Below are 25,053 nucleotides of genomic sequence, written 5' to 3'. Positions count from 1 at the left end.
AAGAAAACAGACCTTTTAATGGCTACAGGAACATGTCCTTGTGCTGTGGACCCATCTGCTGTAGGCTTGTTTGAAAAAGGTCCTCTTGGTAGCTCCTCCCAGAATTTCCGAGACCAGGACACAGGTCCTCTGATGCTTTGAGCATTTGTTTGGTCTATATAGCAAAGCCCAGAGAACCCTTACAGGTCTTTTTACAGGGGACCCACTCCTGGTGGTTCTCAGAATTCCACTGCAAGTAATATAGTTTGAGGATAACTGCGGTTTCCAGATGTCTCATTTCCAAAGTTTACAAGATATTGGAAATCATTATTCTTGAAATATGTCCCTTAAAGTTTCTTCTTGACAATAATTTTAATGGTCCTGAACATGATATTTAGCTTATAGTAAGCCCCACAATAAATATTTGTTGACTGAAAGCAAATGATAAAGTATCATTACAAAACATTCCAAGCCCGCACCATGGAAGGACAGCCAAACAGAATGCCCCAATGAGAAGTGCAGAGTGAACGAGAAGGACAGAGCCCAGAAACATAACAAGAAGAGACGCTGGTTAAGAACAGAATCGGGTGACTCCAGGAAGGGATGACATTTGGGCATTGGCCTGACTCTGGTTTTAGCAAAGAAACATGTGTCTGCATGTTCTATTATAGAAGGTCATTTGTGAGGTGACATCGATACATCAAAGCTGAGCGAGTTTGGTTTCCTCAAACCAGTGCATGGGGCTGGATGGGGACCACGTGATTGTGCCTGTTTCGCTGTCCACAGCGCCCCCCTCCTTCCAGTGCAGCCTCTGTCGACGAGTCGATAGTCCTTGATGAGTTGGTAGTTCTTGGGGTGCTGGGGCTCTCCCCAGTGTTCTGGTCAATTGCAAATACGATCTCCTCTGTATAAAATGCAATTTCAATCTCGTCTTCCCTTTTTGTTTCTCTTGACAGAGGGAACTCGATGCCACCGCAACAGTATTGGCAAACCGGCAAGATGAAAGTGAGCAGTCTAGAAAGCGGCTCATCGAGCAGAGCCGAGAATTCAAGAAGAACACTCCAGAGGTGAGGCGACATTCCATCCAGGTCTCTCCGAAGGGGTCTCACTATCCTGGTACATATTCAGAAGACGTGTTATAAGCTTTTCATTTCTATCAGACAGACAATCTGCTGCTTTCTTTCTATTGTCCTCAGCCCCATGCCAGCAGACTGCGTGCCCCCACGTGGGCTGGGGAATGCGAGCATTGATAGGTTGTCTGAGCAAGTTAAAGCATGCTCTAATTCCAGATGCAGACACTGAACAAGCTGCATGTGAGAGCATATGGCCAGGTATGTGGCCAGGTCAGATCCTTGAACCCATCCCGGCCTCTGGCCCCTGTGCTCTGTGCGCATGCCACTCCGAGCCCAGGAAGGATCACTGAGTATGAGTACATAGTGGGCAGAAGGGCCTCAGGGGGCCCCCTTCCCAGGTGTGGGGCCGGCAGGGTTTCTGAGGGCTATACGCATCTGAGGATGCACTGTGCTGGTATTTCTTGAAAATCAGGCAGTTAGTCTGGTAAGACCTTTTAAATGTCTGTTTCCAGAAATACGCTTTAAAGGGCACTGGAAATGTTCTCTTGCACTCCTGTTTTTTTCTTGTAAGTACGTATTTGGAGGACAGTGTTTGGAGTGGCTGGGGCAGTGTTTTCCTGGTCTGCTTTCTAGGTCTCTTGTTCCCTCAGTCCTATCAAAGGCTTTGTAAGCAGTAAAAAGAATTTTACAGACAGTTGCGCAGATGTAGGACTTGCTTTCCAGGGAGCTTCTGCCAGTTTGGCCCATGGTGGTTCTCATGCTGTGCATTCTCCCAGCCTCTTGTACTCTCCACGCAGGACTGAGTGGACTGCCGCTGCCTGTAGCTTTGGCCCCAGCCCCTAGGCCTCCAGATTCTTCCATGGAGGACAAAGGAACAGGGCGGGAAGAAAAGGTGCTTTGTGGGAGGGACGCCTCTAACTTTTACAGCATACCTCATTTACAATATACAGAATTTTTGAAAAATGTTGTGTGAATTGAATTTTTAAAAGTGGACTCGTTTTAAGTGTTCCAAAGGAGCCTACTATTTAAAGGAGTGCTATGGTGAATCATTTTGGGAAACAAATAATTAACCCCTATTTTCAGAATAAATCTGTTGGGAGAGAACACGATAGCCCTGTGGAAAGAAAGAGGGCTCTAGGGGCAGACCTACTTAAAGGTTTTATACTTGAGACTCACTACTTACCCTCTCCATCCCACCCGCCCTTAAGCATGGATCTGCCCTGTTTTATAGGACCAAAAATGCAGATCAGAGTAATTTGAGCTTAGGGTTGCCGCCCTCTGTGTAGCTTTGGGAGGAATCTCTAGACTTCATGTTCCACCGTATCCTAAGTAAAATCAGGAGCAAAAGAAGGAACCAAGGACAGGACTTCCTCTGTTGCTTTCTCCCTCTCAGGCTGCTTCAGAGCAGACCTTTCTGGAGAGTCTAGCAATGGAGTTTCCCAATCTCTCGTCATTGACTCCATTTCTCCCAGCTGACCCCTGTCGTATCTGTCTCTCAAGCCACTCTCAGCACTGTTTTAGTCACTAGCTGTCATCTTCCATCTTGTGTTCTCACTGTCTCTCCCTTGGTGACCATATGTTCAGGGGTGCCCATAGGAAATCTAAAAAGAGAAGATTAGGGTCAGCCTTCTATGGCGATAGACAACAGTAAGTCGACAAAATCTGTCATATGACAAGTACTATGAAGAGGAAAAAGCAGAAAGCTAGATTCTTGGGTCTTCCTCTGGAGTCCCGCTGTCCTGTCAGCTGCTAAAGGCGTGTTACCCCCGAGGAGAGGGGTGTTCCCTCTAGCCTCCTAGGGGTCAGCACTTGGCTGATAAATATTGATTGGATTGAATTGGGCCCAGTCTCTCCACTGATATCTAAACAAGACTCATTCCGCAGGAACTGGAGCCAGCTCACATGGCTTGTGTTGAATCCCATGCCAATTACCTGAAAAACCCAGCTTTAAACTGCCTTTTATCTCAATAAATAGAAGAGGCCTTGGGAGGAAGCAGCCTGACTTGTAAATGCCATTTGAGACATTTCTTTTCAGGACACATTTTTAGACATTGTCTTCTGTGGAAAACGGGACCCAGAATCCCACCCGGAAGGGGACAGCAGTTGCCATCTTGTTTGCTCCCGTCCTCTGCCACTTGGGCTGCTCCACTCAGAAAGTCTTGCTGCAGCACGAATCTCCAGGAGGCGTGGAAGGGTGGAGCTGCATGCAGCCTCCTGCCCCTCCCCTTGCATTTCCCTATCCCAGGCCCATCCTGGAAATCTGTGTGGGGTCTCTGTGGCAACCCTGAGGCGAGACCCAGCAAAGAAGACAGGCAGCTTCACTTACACCACCAACCAGAATCTTCTGTTGGAAAATTTGAAGCCACTTAAGGCCAGACTGGAGCAGGGGGTGGGTAGCTACAGCCAGGGTCTTCTGGGGTATGGAGGGAGGAGGTACATGGGGGCAGTCTGGTGGCACATGTGGGGGCTCTGGCGGTGTGGGGCCTAGGATACAGAGGGGATATTGGATTGCTACTTTGTTTGGGCTTTCATACCAGAGGAGCCCAACTTCTCTCCGATGTCAGTCACTTCTCCCGACTGTATCACTGGACAGATTACTAAACATGGGAGGGTTACTTACCACTTACTATAGAGGGAACCATTTAGAAATTGGACAAACGCAGGTTGCTTAGAACTTTGTTCTCAGGGGTAAAAAAAAATTTGCCTTGCTGGCGGGAAAGGCACCTCTTCATGTGGACACAGACTAGGAGCCTCATGCCTCACATGGTTGGCTGAGTAAGGACCAGGCACTTGTTCCAGGGAGGCCGATGAGGCAGAGCCAGGGCCAGTGATATTCTTGCTGGCACCTCACCAAGTGTGTTAATTCTCAGTGAAAACGCTGGTGTCCCTCTTTGTTCTGGGAAGGAAGAACATGTCCTCCCAGTGTCTATGGAATATCTAGTAAGGCTAATATGCAGGCTTAGACACCAGGGTGAAGGCAGGGGTAAGTAAGGTTTTCTCTCAATAGGGAGTTTATATATTCCTAGACTGATCCTGCCCAAGGGTACTGGGAAACCTCAAGTCCAGAGGGACAGGTGGGCTCTGATGGGAGGACTTCGGGAAGGGTAATAGAATGCTACCGGCTGGGTCATTTCACATGGGATAAGCCACAGGAGCACAGAGCGGCAGGTGCTGGGGCGGCCAGAGCCTTGAATATCTTTTGTTTAGAATGGATTTTTTTTAAGTTTCAGTTTAGTGTCAGTAGATTAATAACACATTCATAGTTAATATTATTGCTTATGTTTTTTTAACCTCAGAACTATAGTTAATTTGAAGGAGATTGCAATGATTCTGCAAGTAGTTTTATGTATTTTTTCGATAAAGAGTCCCTTTCAAAGAAAAACATTTTTTAATTTTAATTTAATAACTAAACATTCATTCTCTGTTTACTTAATAATCGATAGTTGAACATAAAAGACTGTGGAGATATTTCTAGGTTGTATCGCTTTCCATATGATTATTTTTGGTGACTTACTGGCTGTTGCCATTGGGCAAATTGCTTAATGTCCTAAAGTCTCAGTTTCATAATCTATAAAAAGTATAATGACAGGGCCCAGCTCACAGGATTGCTGTGTGTGACATGAAAGGCCAGGATTACCTTTGATGCCCCAAACGGTATCTGTATTGATGTGTGTGTGGAGGGCTCCGCGAAGGCCTGGCACCTAGAGTCCAGGATGTGTTTGTCACTGTATTAACTTGGAATGTGTACTATGGAATGCATTAGATGTAGCTGATTTCTGCTCCTCAAAGCTAGGAGCAGAAAAAAAAAAATACAGGTAGTTTCAGCCTAAAGTGTTCCAAAAGTTGGTTTGTAATAATAGTTTAGAATTTTACAGATATCTTTTGAACACCTTTCATGTGTCAGTTTGGCTCTGGGGGTAAAATCCTATCCCTATTCTTAAAAAATTTCTTATCTTTCTACCACGCAACTAGAATATCCTGATATGGCGTGTTAAGCACTAGGATGGTATAACTGGAATCTTCCGAATGCACACTTTGCTCCAGAAACACTCGCATATCCATGGTGGTAAGGTTCCAAGCCACACATGCCTGGGTATCTCTTACTATAGTTACACAAGCCTGCTTTTTGAGCCTTCCTTTGAAATAATGGTGGCTGTCGAAGGGCCCTCTCCCCTGAGAAATGCACTCATTTGCATACAGTTTCTTCTGGGCTCTGAAACTCATTGGCACCCCTCGCTTAGAGCACAGCTCCAGGGCCCATATTGGCAGTCTCAGCAGGCCTTCCAGAAGCATCCTATGAGTCGTCGTCTTCACCCTCCTCCTAGTTGTGCCCGGGGTAGGAGGGATGGAGGTGGGGACAGGGGCTGTGTGAGAGATGATCGCCAAGGCCCTGATCTCTGGACAGAGGCCACTGTGCTCTGGACTGGGAACTGAAGAGTGGGAGATGGGTGGAAGTACTGGTCACCCCCAATGTGGTGAGGGTCCTACAGGCTGCCAGCAGGCGCAGGCACCTGTGCACTGGGCGACACTTTATTCCTATGCGAGGCTGGTGAAGGGCAAAGCCAGGCAGGTGTTAGTGTATGCAGGGGAGAGGACAGCTGGCAGTAGCTTTCTCCTGGTGGTGTTAGAACTGTGTGCAGCCAGAACTCTTGTCTTCTGCTTTTCCGTTGCTTTGATCAGAGACCCGAGACGTGGGCAGGCCAGGATTACCATTGAGGCCCCAAATGGTATCTGTATTGATAAAGCCAACTACAGATTGGATCACCAGGGATGTGGAAGCATGTAGGTGCCACCCAGAACCATCACCCTCTTGCTCCCACGGGCACTGGGCCAACTCCTCACTCCTGGACGAGTTATTTCTCATCGGGGACCATGAAGGGGCACCACTAGGGTTTCATGACTCTGCCTAGGAATTGCTTTTCTATTCGGTTAAGTTTTCAGTTTGCTCCTCGGACCAGAGGTTAACTTGAGGTTCTCACAGCTGCTGCTCAGCCAAGCTGAGACTTGAACCCAGGCAGTCCAGGCCCTGAGTCGGTGCTCTTGATTGCCGGGCTATGCTGCCTTCCTGACAGTCCGGGTGTCTGGAGCAAATGAGATGTGGCTTAGTGCAGTGCAGGCCCTAAGGTGAGGTCACAGGATATTTGCAGGGGAACAGTCCCAGCTCACCAGTCGGTGCTCTTTGAATGTGATGCTCAACTATTGGAAGAAAGGTCTATTACTGTTGGACTTGATTCCAGAAAGAGCACAGGGATGTTTTTTGTTTTGTTCCAGTTCTTTTCAGTAAGGGAAGAACCATCCTTTATGGGGGGATGAGAAGAGGATATATTCACAGATATATTCAGTGATTTTTACCATAAAATCACCCGTAGGGTTTGTTTTTGTCCTATCAGTGTGTCCAGCACCTACCCCAGAATGTCTTAGGCATATCTCTGTCTGACTTAGTGAGGTTCATTTGTGTTTTCTATAGAAGGGGCCACATCTCTTCTGTGAGGTTTTAAATTGAGCTGCAGTTCTAGAGCTCTTGTTGGTCATTTTTCCCCCTGATATATTTTGGCCTAAACGTGTTGCTCTGGAGTGTTAATCCTTGTGACACCTGGCCCACCATGCTCACGTTCCGGGTCTGTATTTTCTACATCTGTCCTGCCCAAATGTGTGTGGCTTCTTTCCTTGTCGCCACCTTCCCTTGCTTCTGTCGTCATCAGCAGAGCTCGCTCCAGCCTTGACCATTTGGGGCACAGCTCCCTGGGGCTAGTACCCGGACTGAACGCCCCCTCTTTACTCGCTACCCCCGCCCCGCCAGGAGGGTGGCCCTGGGTCTGATGCCAGCTGTAGCCTCACAGCCCCGCCTCTTGGATTAGCATGCCCGACTCCGTGACAGGGAATGTTCTTTTATTGCTGACATAACTGCCTGTTCACTGGCGTTCATTTTCTAAGTGCCAGAATCTTTGTTTTGCCCTTTCTGTCTCAGTCTAGAGTTTTTTGGGGTTTTTTTTTTTTAGTTTATCATTCTTGGGAAACATAAAATCAGAGTCCTGCTTGAGATGTGGCTTGAAAGAAATCTTATGCCATCATTGAATTGAACAGATTTGTAGATTCCTTCTGGACTCAGGTGGTGGTGGTGGTGGTGGTGGGGTCTTCTTTAAGAAAGCCGCAGTCACCTTTATACTGATCAGGATGGACTTTGTCTGAGTGAGACATGAAATCATGTGCTCCAACACTGACTCCTTCACACGTAAGTCACCTACTCCCTTTTTGCCTAGGTGAGGAGGACAAAAGGATAGGAAGACACTGCAAAGTTTTTGACTCCTTTTTCACTCCCTGTGAGAAAAGTAGTCAGCAGGCTGGGGGAGGAAGGGGGAAGTAATATATAGTTGTGGCCCAGGCCCAAATGCATTTGTCACTGCCTCTACAGCCTTTATATAGACACTGCAGGGAGTGACTCAGCCTGGAAAAAGAGAGTCACTTAAAAATAAAGTTGAGACTCAAATGGACACGTCCTGCACTGGCTGCCTTGAGGCAGTGTGGCTGGAGCTCGGTTAGAAGCCTGTGGGAGCGTCTTCGTCCTGTAGGGCCCTACTCGGGTCCCAGGCAGGTCAGGTAGCCAAGGTCAGGATGATTATTCCGGCTGCATCGTAGAATTGGAGGATTAAAAGAGCTCACATGTAACTCCCTATAACTTCTAAACTCTAAAATAGCATTCGGATATTTTAGCTATGACTGGACACATTTGTGTGTGGAGCTCTCAGCTCTTCCCTTGTTTTAAACAAATTGACAGACTGTGGAAGCCTGTATGGCTCTCCAGTTTACCACTCAGCTTTTGTTTTTGCTTCTGTCCTAATAAGAATCTAAAATCGATGTACATGAAAGACTGAAAACACCAGCATATAATGTTCCTTGTATCTCACTGGACACTGGAATGGGTTAGTTAGAGACCCACGGCACTGATTTGACAAATTGTGACTTTTTAAAGAGGAGAGCAGATCACACACGCCCCTAGGGATGAGGGCCTTCTGCGAAGGGCAGTGATGTGGGAGGCCTACAAGCTTGGAAGACCAGGGATGCAGGGTGGACACCAGCTAAGAATATGAGCACCCGCTACCACCCAACAAATACTCATATTTGGAGGTCCAGGAATCTAGCTGCAGCACCTCTGCTGAATCTCCAGCTCTGGTATAATTACTTTTTCTCCCACTTGTGAAGTGTGAGGATCTACAGGCAAGTGCTGTGCCTCCATCATGTTTTTATTTAGCCACGTACCTTAAATACCATGGACGCTGATGATGACTGTAGTATGAAAGGCCCTATCATATTTACAGCATGCATTTGGGAATCTATTCTTTACAAAACAGAATTTCTTAAAGTGGTAACTATATTGCTCTGCAAGATTTATTTCTCAAGCAGGCAAATAATAAGTAAAACTTTGACACTTAAATTTTATTTTATTCTTTATACAGAAATTTTTAAAAAGAAATTTAAGAACTGTCTTTGGCAATTCCTCAAAAAGTTAAACATAGAGTTGCCCTATGACTTAGCATTTCCACTCTTAGGGATATATCCAAAAGAATTGAAAACACATCCACACAAAAAAACATGTATATGACTGTTTATGGCAGCATTATTCAAAATAACCAAAAAGCAGAAGCAACCCAATGTCCATCAATGGATGACTTGATAAACAAAAGTGATTTATCCGTGCAATGGAATATTATTCAGCTATAAAAAGAGATGAAGCACTGATACATGCTATAGGATGCACGAAATTTGGAATCATTGTGCCAGTCGAAAGAAGCCAGCCACAAAAAGACCACATATTTATTATGTGATTCTATCTGTGTGAAGTATCTAGCATAGGCAAATCTATAGAGACAAAAAGTAGGTTTGTGGTTGCCAAGGACTGGGGTGGGAAATGGGGGGTGACTAATAAGGCTTATGGGGTTTCTTCCGGGCATGATGAAAATGTTATGGAATTAGTCGGCTGTGATGACTGCACAAATGCCTCTCTTTGTGGGGGTGTGGGAAGTCTCTGCACAGGTTTTTTAATTCAGTTTTTTTCTCTTATACTCTCAAGAAAATTATCACATAAAAGTATCTTATGAATTTTCATTTTGGCAGTAGCAACTTAGTTTTAAATAGACCACTCCAGTATTTAGCAAAATTACAAAGCCCAAATAATCAATTTGGGTGTTTAATCATTCTAGAATTACCCACTGTTAAGTTATAATAAGACTTTAACTAGAAAAAGTTTAAAAATTAAAAGTGAACTTTTAACTGTTACTAGTTAAACTCTTTAAGCCAACATTATCAACCCAAGAGGTTCCTTTCTTGTTTCTTTTGGTTCCCTAGGAGAGAAAACGTGCCTCGAGTGTGATAGAGTAATGAATGTAACTCAAATCTAATTCAATCCCAAGTTAGTAAGTGGCTGGTGGCCACATTATTCTCCTATGTTCCAGAAAGACCCTGCAGTGTACTCCAGGGGCACCTGTAGAGTAGAAGAATTAGCTCGGGTTTGGGAAGATTGAGTGACAGTCAAGTCCTAGCTTCATGGCTCAGTAGCATTGTGACCTAAATAGCATTGGGGCAGAAACTTAACCCCACTTCCTTTGTCTGCAAAAATATGTTCTGCCTATTTCAAGGGGTCATGGTGAGGAGTAGATGAGATTCCTGGAAGGGAAATATCTAGTCCCAGGCCTGGAGTGGAGTAGATAGCTAGTAAGCAGTAACATAGATGTTTGGGCTGAGTGACCTTGAGAAAGATCACTAAGCCTTCTGAGACTTGAACCCTGTATATATAAGCAGAACCAATAATGAATGCCCCAGCTCCTAGGCAGGTAAAATGAATTCAAATACACGGAGCATATAGTAGATGCTCACTATATGTAAACACTTTTCTTCCTGTGTTCTTTCCTCCCTTCCTTCCTTTTGTAGTAGTTTTGAGCCCTTTCCAGGTTGAAGGGATAGTCTGAGGTGCTGAGATACAGCCCACACTGAGAGAGAAAGTTCCAGTTCTCATAGAGGGGCAGGCAGGCAGTGACCAAGTAAACAAAGGACACATAAGATAATTTCAGGCGATGATAAGAGCTAAAATATGGCAGTGAGTGAGTGTGGATGTGTGGAATTTCTTAAGGAGTTAGGGAAACTTTTTTGAGTCAAAGAATGGAAAATGTCCTTTTGCACACGCTACCCCCCATTGGTAATTTAATAGGTTGTTTAGCACTGGGGTCCCTAAAATGTCTTTCAGTTAAAGGCCTGATTATCTTTGTTTGCTCTTATCACCCAGTTACTTTCAGGTATCAGATCCAGTCCCTCTACTTTCTAAGCCCAGGGATGCTATTTAATTTGGCCATTGGAAAGTTTGGTTAAGGAACATTTGAGTTGGAGGGAGACTTTATTGACAAGACATTCTTAGGTAATCAATGAAGAGTTAATCTCGCAGTTTCTGTGTTCCGTAACACAGCAAGTGGTCAGAACTGTGCATGTAGCCCTGACCCACAGGCAGCAGGATGGCCTCTGTTACAGAGTCCCCAGGCCATGCTTGCTTTCTGTGAGTGCTGTCTGTCCAGACTCATTCACTGAAATGTTGACAAGGCCGGCGTCCCCTTTCCTTCCTGACTGAGCCTGTGTGTCGCTTCCTTCGTGTGTCTAGCAGCTTTTAAAGGGCTATTTAAAGTACAACAGACAAAGTATCTGAGAGTTTACTAACTGCCAAAGGGAAAAGACTGTAATTAGATTCGTGTGGTGTTTAGTCGAGACCATGCTGAGTTGTATATACCTCTCTGAGCCTCCATTTTCTCATCCAGAAAATGGGAGTGATGACAGTATTTTGGAGCTATAATTATGAGCCAGAGAAAATGTTGTAGAATATCCAGAATAACTGGCAAATAGTATCACCTCAATAAATGGCATGTTGTGCATATGTTATTATATCTAATCTTTTGAAAGGAAAACTTGTGTTCATGAGTGGATTTTAAAGCTATAAAAGAACACTACAATTTTTAAAAATATTCTTAAAGCATCGAGTAGACCAGTAGGTCCATAAATTATACACCTAGTTTCTACCGCAGACTTGAATAGACTTGGTAAAATAAAAACATGCTCCTTCCATATGTGTCGAGATGGTCATTTTCTCTCCTTTGCATTAGCTTTACTGTTTGTAGAGTGGAAACATTTGCTGCTGGGACTCTCTTTGGAAGCTGTTCTCTGAGAGTAGCCCATAACTTGTCTTTCTGGTCAATAACCTCAACTGAAATGCATTTTGAATGGAGAATGTCATGCTTTGTAGGATGTAATAATAACTTGGGTGTAGAACGGAGCTCACAGTCTCTTCTCAGTAAATACCTTGTAAGGTATAATGGCTAAATGTGAAAGCCATAAAATTTTGTTGAAATTGTGGTGAACTGTTATTTATTAATATTTATTGAGTACTTACTGAGAGCCAAGCATTATGATAAGTGGCTCACAAACATTTCGCTGCCCCTTGCAGTCAACCTAGGAGGTGCATGTCATTAGTGTTACTTTATAGAGTGTAAGCCACCTGCCTACTAGGCAGATAGGCTCCCATGAACCAGACTGTAACTATGCAAAACTGTCTCTTTTTAGCTTTCTGAAGTCAATTTTTATTCACTTAATTATAAGTGGTTTCTTTTCTTTTTGTTTTAAAAAAATGATTTTTAATGTTGCTTTAAAATGACACTCATTTAAAGGGTTTTGTGTGTTAGGTGGTGTGTTTTGTGAGTATATCCAAGGAAGAGCAATTAGGCTACAATCCGACATTTGCTTGGGACTACTGATTAACTTATGGGGATTGTTATAAACCAAAGCACAGGAAAATCTCTCCTTCAATTTTGAGATTATGTCAGTTAAGAAATCGACAATCAGCTGACAAGTCCCACTGACCCTGAGATTTGCTGGCGTAGGTTTTTCTTTCTTTGGCCAGGCTATGGGCTGGGATGGGTAGGGCTAACCATTGAACAGCGATTATTGACTAATGTTGGCTCTTGGTTTTAATTTGTAAATATGAGTTGCATAAAAAGTAAGTTTACAAGGAATATTATGCACCTGCCATGTATAATATAATAATTTTGTTTGTGGCCCAATATTTTAACAGGAAGACATTATGGTATAGTTCACATAGTTAAAAAAGTGTTTTATGGGGAATCAGGACACTTGGATCCTGATTCTGGCTCTGCTACTGACTGGATTTGAGATCTGAGCAAGCAGGTCATCTCTTGTTTGATTTGAGAGAGGAGGTGATGACACAAAGCTGTATGGCTGAGAACCGAGGGAGGGCTCTGGAGCGTGACCCTCCCCTTCCTCAGGCTCACTCCGGTTTGCTCTCATGAGTCCAAGATATAGGTGCTGCCCTTTCTTCTTAGTAGGCCTCACCTACTTAGGGTTTTTCTATTCAGAATTCATTCTGTGTGCAGCGAGTAGCCATGGCAACCCCATTGTGTTTGGGACTGGGTATACCAGGACAACTCTGTTTTGAGGGCTGTGGTCATGGCAGGGACACAGCAGTAATAGCTAATACCAGAAGCTGATGCTTATCGAGCATTTACGGTATACCTAGCACTGTTCTACACACTTACATGTATTGGCTGGTTTAACACTCGCAGGATTCTATGAAATAGGTAAGGTATTTATCTTTATTTCAAAGAGAGGGAAACTGAGGCCCAGAGAGGTGGAAGAAGTCCCCTAAAGTGTCACAGCTAGTAAGCAGCAGCACTGACTGGAGGTTTTGAATCTAGGCCGACCAGCTACATACAGGTCTGTGCCCAAGGGGGCTCAGTGAGGAGCATTTACTAAGTTCTAGCAGCCACTCTCCAGGCATGTAGAGCCCTGCTCCTGCCCCAGAGGGTCCTGCTAGATGCAGGCGCCCTCCCCTGCACCTGTCTCGCTGGCAGATAGACGTGGTAGTACATTTAGGGAAGGGAACGGAGTCTGGATAACTTCTCAAGGGGGTAACTTACATCCTGAGGCAGCTTCTAGCCTCCAGACCCCCATCTTGGTGGTTCCCTGCTTTACCTTTGAAAGGTCATCATTTTAGTTCAGAGAGCTGGTTGGGGCCCCAATTTGAGCCTACATTCATTCGTCCATTTACTGACTGCACTGGGGACACTTTAAAGGAGGGCTGGCTGCAAAGAGAGTCTGCGATCAAGTATCCTGAGATTGGACAGTTGGTGACAGTTCAGTTTTTTCCCAGAGTCTCCAGCTTGGAGGTGGGGGTGACCTCCATTCTTGACGCTTCCCACAGTGCCTTCCACATGTGCCATGAGAATATTGCATTTGTAAGTACAGGATCCCTTTCAACCGTTAAAAAGGTTTGTGTCAAACAGACTGTTCTTGTCTCAGGGACTGGCGGCTCAGGAGGGAAAACCCAGAAGGTCCGGCCTCCCCTGAGCCCCACTCACGGGCCCCACAAGAGATTTTACCCTCAGTGACGTAATTCTTTACATGAAGCCTTGTGACTGGGTTTAATTTTTTAAATATGAAATATTTCTAGCATACTGAAAAGTATAGAAAATAAAACAAACGTATCTGTGTCCTTCATGAAGATTACGTAGATGTTATAATTTTGCCCATTTGCTTCTGATGCCTCTTTTGTCAAATAGAAATGAAGCGTTACAGCTAAAATCCTACTTCTATGCCTCCCCACTCCCTTATCCCTCAGATGTAAACCCCATCCTAAAACCGATGTTTCACTTCTAGGTGCTTTTTGCATTCATAGCAATGCTTATGCATTCATAAATAATAGCTATTGTTTTAGATATCTATATATATTTTACTATTTATACAAGTGATATTATGGAGATAGTATCTTGCTATATATGTATATATCTTTTGACACCTTGTCCTTTTCACCTAGCTTTATTTTACCTTTTGGAGATATACTGTGGGTGCCTATGTGCATCTAGTTTACTCATTTAAGCTGCGACACACTATTCCACCGTGCGCATGAACTACAGGAGATGTATCCGCTTCTCTGTTAAGATGGCAGTGGATTTTTGGTTGTTGTTGACACTATTGTTATACTCATCCTGGAGGGTGGGTTCAGGAGTTTCCTGGGGTAGACACCCAGAAGTGCCATCAGTCGTTGGTCACAGCTTGACTGAGTCGGTGCTGCCTGGTAGTTACTCTCCAGGATAATGGCATGCTGCTGTCCCCCAGGGGCCAGCTCCCAGCACCTGCTCTGGCCATATCCTCCCTGATTTTTGTACTTCCTTATTTCTAATGTGGGAGAATATCCTTTTCTACAGACTGGCCTATACAGTTTCCTCTTTTGTGTTTTAACTGCTCATATCCTTTGCCCATTTTCCTGTCGGACTGTTGTGCTGTATTCTTACTGACTTGTAGGAAATTTTAATATTCTGAATCTGGATCCTTTGTTGTAAGTGTACATCACTGATATCTCCTCTCAGGCCATGGCCTGTCTTATCGCTATGTTTACAGTGTCACTTGTCACAAGGAAGATTTTAATTTTAATGCAGGTGAATTTTTTCCATTTTTCGATGTAAAGTTTATGTTTTTAATTTAATCTTATCTCAGAAATTGTTCCTATGCTGACATCGTAAAGACAGTCTTTGTGTTTTCTTGTAACAGTTTTTGATTTTGCTTTTCATTTTAGGCCTGTAGTGTATTTATGTGGGCGGTGAGAATCCAGTTTATCTTTGTCCATTGAAAGCCCCTCATCCCAGAACCATTAACCGTTTAGTTCACTTTTCCTCGGTGAGTTGCCTTCAGTACCTCTGTCAGGTACCATACCTCTGTCAGGTATCATGCACCTTTTCTAGGCTCCTGATCTGCCTCCATCATCTGCTTTTTTGTTCCTGTGCTAACTCCACACTGTTTTGATGATTATTACTATATTATTATTGTAACTATTTCCATAACATTACTAACTCCTGATTTCTGATAGGGGAATGTCCCACCCTCATTGCTATTCAAAATTATTGAGATGATTCTTCCATATGTCTTTTGGAATCATTTATTGAGTTCCATTTTAAAAATTCTGTTGAGATTTTACTGGAATTTCATTGAATTTGTAGATTAATATAGAGAGACTTTATAAAGTGTTTAGAGTTTTGATGGAGTTATTTTAGATCTTATTCTTAGAATAATTTCATTCCATGTATAACTTCAGCGATCTATGAAAACTACATACTCTTAACTTAGTCTAGTTCATTGTGTGGATACAAAATAGTCAAAATTGAAGGATTGATCATTGTAGTCTGGAGCCAGGCATAAAAATAAACCCCACTCTGTTATCATAGGTGGCTGTGATTAAGATCAGGGGAAAGGTCGGCTGTGGGCCTCCTAACATTGACAGTTTCCTTCAGAAGATTAAGTGGTTCTTCATTTTTGGCCCAGGTCATCAGTAGCTTAAAGCCATTACTGTCTATTGGCTGTTTGGTTTGTCTGAAATATGGGACTAGTCTCAGCCTATTTCCCTGGGGTCAGGTGTGTTCACATAATCAAAGTGCCAGGAACCCATAGTGTGTGTGTGTGTGTGTGTGTGTGTGCGCGCGTGTGTGTGTTTGTGCACGCGCAAATTAGCCTTCTCTGGGTCGGAATGCACAGTGCCAGAACACAGAGATGTTTTTTTGTACCTTTGCATTTTAAAATGTATGTTCTTTCTTGGGAGAGTATTTTCAAGCTCATTTTTGAGATGGACTTGTTCCACATCCTTTTGAAAATGACCGTTTGTGAAGCTGTCAGCCATCGGCAAACTGAAGAAAAGGAAAGATTCCTTTTCGGTTGATGTGTGTTCAGGGATTTTCATCAGCCCAGTGCAGTTCCTATGACATATTCAGAGAATGGTGATAGCTTCTGTTCCCTTTAGTTAAAAGTTGACAACAAGGATATTTTTATTTATTTTTTATATATAAACAACCCATAAAAAGTATTTCATATATATTTAAATGATTACTTTTCCACAGTAAAGAAAAAATATTGGTTCTAACAGTGATACCAGATCTCTTTCCGTCCCCAAATGAAATGATCTGGAAATAGAGGTGAAAAAAATTGAAGTGAAAAATACGATCAGGGCAGGTTGGGCTAATAAAGTGAAAAATATAACTTGTGGTTTAACTCTTTTTGCTGCTATAAGATAAGGGAAATATTTATATTTCTTTTTTTTTCTTTTTTGTCTTTCATATCCATTTGTACTTGAAACTGGATTAAATGTTTTAATCTGGTTTATTATTGATGATAACTATAGGAAATGAGTTCCATGGAAACCCTTCTTAAAAAAATGACCTGATATGTTAGAGCCAGAAGAGTTAAGAGTAATTTTTATTTTAAAATTCTTTTTGCATTAGCACATCTGCAGTGTTGAGGAATATATGGAAAATTGAAATAGTGCTTCTATCCTGCTGTGTCTCCAGCACGTCAATAAATCACCTTTTTTTCCTTTTAAAATGTCTGGCCTTGTAATTTATGTTTGCATAACCCATTACTAAATTCATAGTAGGTGTTTTAGTTGGCAGGCATTAGTCCAGGGATTCTGAGGATCTTAAAAAAAAAAAAACCAGCCTTTGTTAGTATTTATATTTAAGTGGACATTTTTCCTTTTTTAAAAGAAAATAATGAATTGGATTTTTAAAAAAGAATTTGGAGCTTGCCATTTAGCTTTTTCTTAAGCAAACAACATTGTCTGTATTCTTACATTATCAATTGTCATGGATTTCTTAATAGACTTTATGCTTTTCCTCTTTTCTTTTTTACATTAAAACCAACAGAAGAAAATGATTCTGATGCTAAGATTATACTAATTTCTATATGATTTTCAGGTTTCGTGTTGCATAGAAAATACAAATTTCTGCTTTAGTAATTTTTGATTTCCTAAATGTAGTTGACTGTTTTAGTTATAAAGTGAAGATGAATATATTCATTTACTGACAACGCAATTTGGTGCTTGAACAGAAATAGAAATGTTCAGTGTTAGTCCACATATTTGTGGCTTACCTTTGAGACTTTCTAATTTTTAACCAGACATTTAAAAATAATCATCATGTCTTTTAGCCCTAAATTAGGAAAACTTTTAGAGCTTTACTTCAAATGATGAAAAAAAGTTACTTCTGTTTTCTGTTGTAAAAATTATTTTAAGTGATTTTTATGGTAGTTAGAAAGCTGGAAGAGCCATTTATGGTTTTCTGAAGAAGTTCGCTTTATTTGATTGTCCCTCTCTTCAGCTTATTAATAATGTTTTCAATATAAAGCATGTATCTCAGCTCATTGAAATCACTGTGGCCAATCAGAAGACGAATTGTTTTTCCCCTTAGAGAGCCTTAATATGAATTTATCAGGAAGTGTGTCGCATCCTCAGTCTCTCTGTCAAGTAGAATGCACATTATTGTTCAAAGGATAGTGTTATATTTAAAAATTCAGAATTTAACATGTCCATCCTATGATCTAAAAGTCCAGTTGTGCTGTATAAGTTTGAAAATCTCTCTTTGACTTCTTTGTACTTAATTTAGGGATTAAAGAAATGACAGTTCTTTTTGTTTTTATTTTTAAAATATAGCTAATTTGACATTTTTAAAGTGCCTTATTTGCATTATAATTCATTATCAGAGACGTTTATTCTGTCGTATTGCTCTAACAGCCTTCTGTACTTACAGAATAATTTCTGTTGGGTTCAAAAGATGCCTCTTCTCTTTCTATCCTTATTTCTGGAAACTTGGAGGTTATTTGTCTCTTCCTGGTGAGGGGCATAGTTTCAGGAATCTGTCTGACTTTTAAAAATTCAGCTCTCACACCAGAGCCTCTTGTGACTCTTATAAGAAAGATAGAAGTAGATTACAGAAGTGGTATCGCAGCTTTCAGAAGACGAGAACCACATTTTGGGGGCTTTTTGTGAAGTTTTCTTCCCCCGCTCCATCCTCCTTGGAGTTGGTAGCCCCATAGTTATGAGCTTTGTGGTTGTGTCCCAGAAAGCATTACCACGAGGGGAAGGTGCTGTGCCAGAAGCTGGAAGAAAAGAAAAAGGAGGTGTTTATTGTCCCAAAGACGTCTTCCAACTTTTATTATTAACTCCCTTCCAAAGTAAACTTTCGGGTTTGTTTTAAGTTACTTCTGACCAAAGTGCAGTTGGGTTTGCCGTATCCTCTAGGAGCAGAGGCGAAAACAGCATCACCCTGGGTGAGGGGGAGGTGGGGATTGTTCACCTAGTGAATGACAGCTGTGGGACAGTTTGGACTTGAGAAGCTGCGTATGAATGACCCAGGCCACCTCCGTGAGCCTTTCACAGTCCTTTGTTGCAGTCATCTTGGGGCTAGGTGCTTTGAGAGGCACTGGGGTACCCAGAGCTGCCCAGCTGGAGATTGGCGAGGAAATAGTGTTTTGATAAAGAATAGTAAATAACAAAGTGGAGGGGACAGTGTCCAGTAGACACCTGGAGCAAAGAGAAGGGACTCTGGGGGAGACGTAGGAGCCCTGACCTGGCCTGGGGCCACTGAGGGGCTGTCACCAGAAGTGAACAATCCACTGGGAGTAGGGTGGTAAGGCTTAGGCCACTGCTGGAGAAGTCAAGAGCAAGGCTCAGGAACTTGGACTTCAGTCTGCTTAAGGCCCTGCCAAGTGATCACAGGGTGTGCACGCTTACGGGTGACCCAGCCTGGTTTACACCTTGCATAGTTAGTGTTGCGTGCTGTGGTGTGGCGCAGGGATGTTCCGGGACAAAGGTGGAGCCAGAACAGCTGGGCCCCTGCTAGCATGGGCTAGGTGAGAATAAGCAAGCAGTGGTTATGTCATAGTCATTCAACAAACACCTATTGTGGGCATTCTCTAGGCCAGGGCGTTATTCTAGCCCCTGAGGACGCAGCAGTGAACAGAATAGCACAGACCCCGGCCTTCTCAGTGCTTACATTCAAGTGGAGGAGACATGACATACTAAAAGATAGGAACAAGTTCCAGGGGATACAAGTGTGGAATTCTGATCGTGGAATTGGAGAAAAAGAGACATGAACTCTGAAAATACTTGACTGACAAGTACAGGAAAGAGACAGGGGGTTAGCTAGAGAAGGACAAGTGTTTTTTGGTCCCCCCCCTTTAATTCCTCCCCTCCCCCACTCCTTTCATCCCTGACCTACCGATGTTGCTGCCAACTCCCTTTAATAACTGGATCTCTGAAGGTGGGGTGTCTCCTCCCACGTGCTCGTGGCGCACACCCGGGGCCTGGCACCCCCGGCACACTCGGGGTCCCTGGCACACCCGGGGTATGGTCTGTGGCTCCACCTGGGGCACAAACCCAGGACCTTCTGTGTGTAAAGCAGACATGCTAACCGCTACACTATGGAGTCACTCCCAAGAAGGGCAAGTTTTAAGAGGGCAGTTTTCCTCACCCTGAGGGGCACTTCCCCCACTCCAGCCCATGGCATCCACTGATCTTTCTGTTCCTATAGTTTTGCATTTATCAGAATGTCATATAAATGGATTATACAGCATTTGAGTCTGGCTTCTTTCCTTTAGGATACTGCATTTGAATTTCACTGTGCCGTTGCATGTATCAGTAATTCCTCCCTTTTTAGTGCCGAGCAGAGTTCCCTTGTCTGGATGTACCGCAGTGGAGAGAGATTTGTAAAACTGGTCGGGCTGTACTTATCTCTGTATCCCCAATATTTAGTCCCCTAGGACTTTAAAGCTGCACACAGCCTCATACCTAATACTGCTCTATACCCTGATTGGTTTAATAGGGAGACTGGGCAAGTGCCCTTTCTGTCTTTACCAAAAATGAGCATGTACAAAGCTCTGCCATTTCTCCTCTGTTTGCATTGCCTAATTACCCTCTTTCTGAATGTGAGTGGTCTTCCTTGATGAAGGACGAGTTTTGGTAAAGCTAACTGATTTCTGGTCCTGTGTCCTAAAGGAAGAAAGGATTTGAGAGTGGCTGGGAACAAGCTCACTCAGAGACACACACTCTGTGAAGATACCAGCCCCACTGGTGCTGGAGGTGATGGTGAGGCCAGGAGGCAGCGCCTGCGCTGAGCACACAGGTGTGGCCAAATGGAAGGTTGCAGTCTCTTAGTGACTCAGAGGAGCAGCACTATAGTGAACCAGGCGGCTCACTCCCTTTGTTCTCTGAATTATAGATGCTCTTCTAGTATTTCCTTATATTGTTATTTAATACCTCTGTCTTTTAACTCTCCTGTGAATGTGCTTTCTCTCCCTCACGTTGTAAGCTCTGGGAAGATAGGAGTAATACTTAGGATCCTCCTTAATCCTTGTTTGTAGCTGTCGATTGGTCGATTGATTAAATGCTATAATGCAGATATGCACTGAATGAGATAGATGCTGTCACAGCTGGGGTGGGGTGGGTAGACTTAGCAATCAATAGCCCCACCACATCACATTCTTCAGAGAAGAAAACTAAGGCTGAAGGACACCTACTTGTACAGAATCACACAGGACACATGGGGTCTGCTTTCCCCATAGTCATCAGCTCTGCATGTCTCATCTTCATGCTGTAAATTTGATAAGTCCGAAGGAAAAGGGCAGCGCGCTGGGCTTTCTTGAGGCAGGTGGCTCTTTTAAAGCTGGGGCTTGTTGCCAATCTGACCTCGTTTCCATGGAAGCAGCCAGCAGAGCAGCTTGTTCCTGTCAACCTGGGGCCTGGTGGAGCCTCAGCCCCCAACAGGCTAGTCGCCAACTCCCTCTGGAGGAGGGGACCCCGGGGAACCCTGCTAGAGTCTTTCTCCTGCTTACTTTTTGCTACAGGAGTTCAGTTTGAAAGGAAAGTCAGTAATTGCTAGCCCCCTCTGCACTTTCCGCAGAATTTGCATCACTGCACTGGGGATCTCTCCTTTGAGGATCCTGCTTGGTGGTGGGATCTCGCTTGGTGATGAGAATCCTGATGACTATATGACTTTTCTCACTATTTCTGGAGAACATTTAAGATGAAAATAGAAGAAATATCTAGCGTCTTTGTTTTGTACTGTAAGGAGACTCTTAAAAAACAAATATCTCAATGGAATCTGTTTTTTGAAATTAATTTCACCAAGCTACTGGATCTTCTTTCTTGCTGAGATTGCAGTTCAGCAGTTGCGGTTTGATAACCCAGTGGTGAGAGGAGACTTGTCTCCCCTCTCGTCTAATAGTTTTAATGTCTTGACATTCCTGTGCTTGGTCTGCTTCATTTCATGCTGGGATCACAGCTCGATAATGAAGCCTTTATTATATTAACTAGTCAACAGATACATTCTTTGAAGAATTCTGAGTTTTTAATTACTCCACTTAAGCCTTTGGACACGTCGGTTCTGAGGGGCATTTTGCGTTGCTAAATTCCAGAGTTAATTGCAAACCTTAAAAGACTAGAAAATGCTAAGAACAACTTGTTAAATCACAGACTAGGTTCCCCCTCCCCCTTTCTTCCTCCTCTCCTTCTCCTGTTTTTCAGTCTTTTTGCTTGGCTCTAAGTGCAGTTTTATCAGACATGCCAGCACACATTGTTTCCCAGGTCTGTTTTTATATTAGTTTGGGTAGAAACGTACCCAACTTCTGTTCCAGTAGGTGGAGAAAGATGCTTAAATCCTAGAAGCACGCTCACCTACCTTTTTAGGGTAATGCAGGTTTAGTTCGAGGGCTGGAGGACTTCCAAAAAAGTATGACTAAGGGAGAAAAAGACTACTCCCAAAGCTAACAGGGTGGAGTATCCCCGGCTGGGACAGGAAAATTCCCAGCAGGGAAACTACATGTCTGTAACGCAGACACATTGGGTCATAGATTTGCTTTCACAGAATAAGTGAAACGGAACAAAAGTTTTTAAATTCTCATTCCAAAAGGCCCAGTTTCTGCAGGTGTGTCTTTCAGTCTCAACTTGTATTCAGTATTATTTCAAAGATTTTCACTTAAGGCAGTGTCTACTCTAAACCAAATAACTGGCTGAAAAAGGGAGACATTCTGTCTCCCAAACACTCTGCCAACCACTTGTCTTAGGGCAGAAAGTGAGCAACATCTTTCCTGAAAGATCCTGGCTGCCTGGCTTTTCTTTTCCCTGCTGTTGTTTCTCCTTTGCACCAACGGCAATGCACTCCTGGCTTTCTGAGAGCCAGTGTGTGGTGTATGTTCTGTGTGACTTGGAGCAACACAGACTTGGGTTTAAATCTTGCCTCCACTGGCTGGTGGTAAATCACTTAACTTCTCTGAACCTCAGTTCAACTGGGATGGCAATCTGTCCTTCTCTGAATGGCTGCGGTTAAGTAATCGAGGCCACATCCCTGCTCATTGTAGCTTAGCACCTGCACACAGGTGTCTGGTGAACATTACTTTCCTTCCCAGCCTGGTAAATGCTTACATACTGAGTTGCAGAAAAAAAATGAGCAATTCATCTAACTCTGAGCAAGCAGGTAGATCTTTGCTACACATGTGTGGCTGAACTTAACCTGTCTTTGGACTCTTTTGGCTCAGTTTTAGTGTTTTCTCTCAAGTGGTCTCTTTTCCATTTTATGTGTAGGCAGGATAGAGTGAGGAGCCAGGCTCAGAGATATTGGGAAAGAAAGGAGTAGCAGGGCCCGAAGTAGAGTGGGAGCAATGTCCCTTAATAATATAGATTTTTTTGTGGGCACCTTTTGGCTTTTGAAAGTTCAGAATGTAATTTTGGTCACTGCCATATTCATAGTACAATGCCTGCCACATAGGCGTTCAATAAATATCGTTAATTAAGTGAAAAAGTAACTTATGAAAATATTGTTGATGCTCTCGAATTTGCAAAGACAGAACTAATTGCAACTCTCTGTTGATTATATCTTTGTTGCACTTAGATATTCTTGTGCTGTCCTAAAGTGACGTATATTTGTCTGTATGCAGCATCACCTTTAGAGCATGCTTTTGCTTTTTCAAAATGGGAAAAAGAAAGTTTTTTTCCCCCTCATTCTTAGAATAACATGGGCTAGTTGTAAAACATTTAATTAATGAAGAAACGGTCACCCCAAATTCTGCTATCCTGAGATAACCACTGGTAACATTTTTCGTGTAGTATTTCTGATATTTCTGTGTGCTGAAATGCACATACGGGCTTAGCATTGCTCAACAGTATTGAAAAGAGTCTGCTATGTACCAGGGACTTTGGGATCCTAACCACATAGATGGTCTTTTGTGAGCTTGTGTGTCAGAGACATCTGTTCAGTCAGTCTATACTGTCCTTGCCTGTATTTTTCATGGCTATATAGTATGCCAGTCTTTGGCTCTTCTCGATGCATTTAGCCAATTCCTTCTCATTGGAAGTTCAGGTTGCTTATTATGTTAAGTAAACCATGTCTAGTCAAACAACATGACATCTTGAGCCATGCACAGGTTCTTGCCAAGCCCTCCATTAGTGCCATGACTCAGGAAAGAAAACTTGTTTTTTCTCTTCTTACTGGGCTCAGCTATTCCCATGTGTGAGTGACCGAGGCCTTGAGAGCAGGTAATTGACTTGTCAGAGGCATGGGAGAGACCCCTGTCCCTATGGAGAGGTACTGCTCAGCCCCTCCCACTGGCTCTTTCCAGAAAAGAGGGCTGAGGGCAGTGGGGGTGGCCATGTCAGAGAGTCTTACAGAATAGAGTGGGTCTGCAGCTCCAGCTTTTCATCAGCTCCAGCACAATGGAAACAAAACTCCAGCTGTTCTTGAGGAGGTTGTTGATGGCATTAACCATAAGTGAGGTGCCCCGGCAGTCTCAGTGCTATTATTTACCTAAACCACCTGCTGGGAGGTGGGGAATAAGGTGGGGAAACACTGGGTATTATGGTCCTGGCTCACTCACCAGAGGCCCCAGGGAGTTGGGTGCTCTGGGGTCATGGCCCCGTGGAGCTGAGGAGAGTGAACACCTGTCTCTCTCAGGTACAATCTGTTCTGCCCAGGCTCACTTCTGTTTTCCATTGGCAGCCAGTGAACTCCCAGTGAGACCAGTGACCTAGTCCACCCCTCTCACTCTACAGATGAGAGAATGGGGTCCTGTTTATAGTTGCAGCTCAGTGAGTTATCACATCGAGTCCTGTAGAGGGGCCTGGATCTTTCCCCCGAGCTACTGCTAAGAGGGCAGTGTTTCTACATCTCCTCTGCCTTGACATTATCGTTTGCCACACTGTGTCTGTTGGCGATTCCGTTTTGTTTTTAATAAACCCTGTGCCTCTTTATTTGTGCTCTTACTCCTCAGGGGTCCCATTGGTTTCCAGCAGACACCTTGGCCTACCCAGAGAGTATGTGGCCATATCCAGGTTGCACCTTAGAGAGCCAGTGTGCCCACATTGCCACTTCAGTGCAGGCTGTGCCCACACTCCTGTCTACCAGGTGTGAGATAAGATAGCTTCTTTTCTGAAGCAAGGTGCTATGGTTTGGCCTGGGGCAGAGCACATAGGTCAAGGTCAGCCTTGTTGCTTCTGATAGATACCTAGAGTTAAGACCAAATGCCATGAGAGTGAGAAAACATGGGAGCATTGCACTTCTCCAAAGTCTTGTCACTCCCAGGTCCATCCCATGAGCCCGCTTTGGGACTTCTTATTCAGTTCACAGTTGCCCAGCGACTAACGAGCCTGTGGGGCAAGTGCCAGGTGTGTGCCTGGAGTGGGGTCAGCGTGGGATCTCCTGAGCACATGGGACAGAGTCACTGAAGGCCTTGGACCTCACTCCACTCCAACCCAGGCTGGGCCCTGGTTCTATGAGTTTAACTTCAGAATACGTTTGCTTTAGACATATCCACTATCATTTAGATACAAAGCAGAACATGGCTAAAAGCATTCAGTAGAATTTAGAGTTCATTGCCAGGAAAATAAAATAAAACAGTCGTTAATATTTAAATTGTGAGTAAATTCTCTGTTGCATTTTATAAATTACATCTAGGAAATAATTTATCGCTGTTTAAAATTGCACAAGGACTCATGAAACCTTGCCTCTTTTGAGTGTCCTCTCTGTGCCAGGTACTGTGCTCAGGGCTAGGGTACAGGAAGTGGTCCTGCCTCATGGGGCCATGTTCTGCGTGGGAGTAAGTCCCCGGGGGGCATCCTAAGAGCTTGATTCAGGCCTGGGCTGCT

The 25,053-nt window shown here is 43.7% G+C and overlaps 1 protein-coding gene across 13 annotated transcripts in view; it reads left to right on the top strand.

Annotated features, from left to right (window-relative positions):
• Nucleotides 1-25,053, top strand: part of CUX1 (cut like homeobox 1) — a 339,895-nt gene that overhangs the window by 72,278 nt on the left and 242,564 nt on the right. For all 13 annotated transcript variants that reach the window (XM_039849000.1, XM_039848999.1, XM_039848998.1 and 10 more), the window contains exon 2: nucleotides 936-1,046. In XM_039849000.1, coding sequence (XP_039704934.1) covers nucleotides 936-1,046 — 111 coding nt within the window. The remainder of the gene's footprint in view (nucleotides 1-935; nucleotides 1,047-25,053) is intronic.

The sequence above is a fragment of the Pteropus medius genome, unplaced genomic scaffold, assembly GCF_902729225.1.
Source record: "Pteropus medius unplaced genomic scaffold, Ma_sr-lr_union100, whole genome shotgun sequence".
Lineage (NCBI taxonomy): Eukaryota > Metazoa > Chordata > Mammalia > Chiroptera > Pteropodidae > Pteropus > Pteropus medius.
The sequence above is the reverse complement of the archived record's forward strand: the minus strand, read 5'-3'. Positions and strand labels throughout refer to the sequence as shown.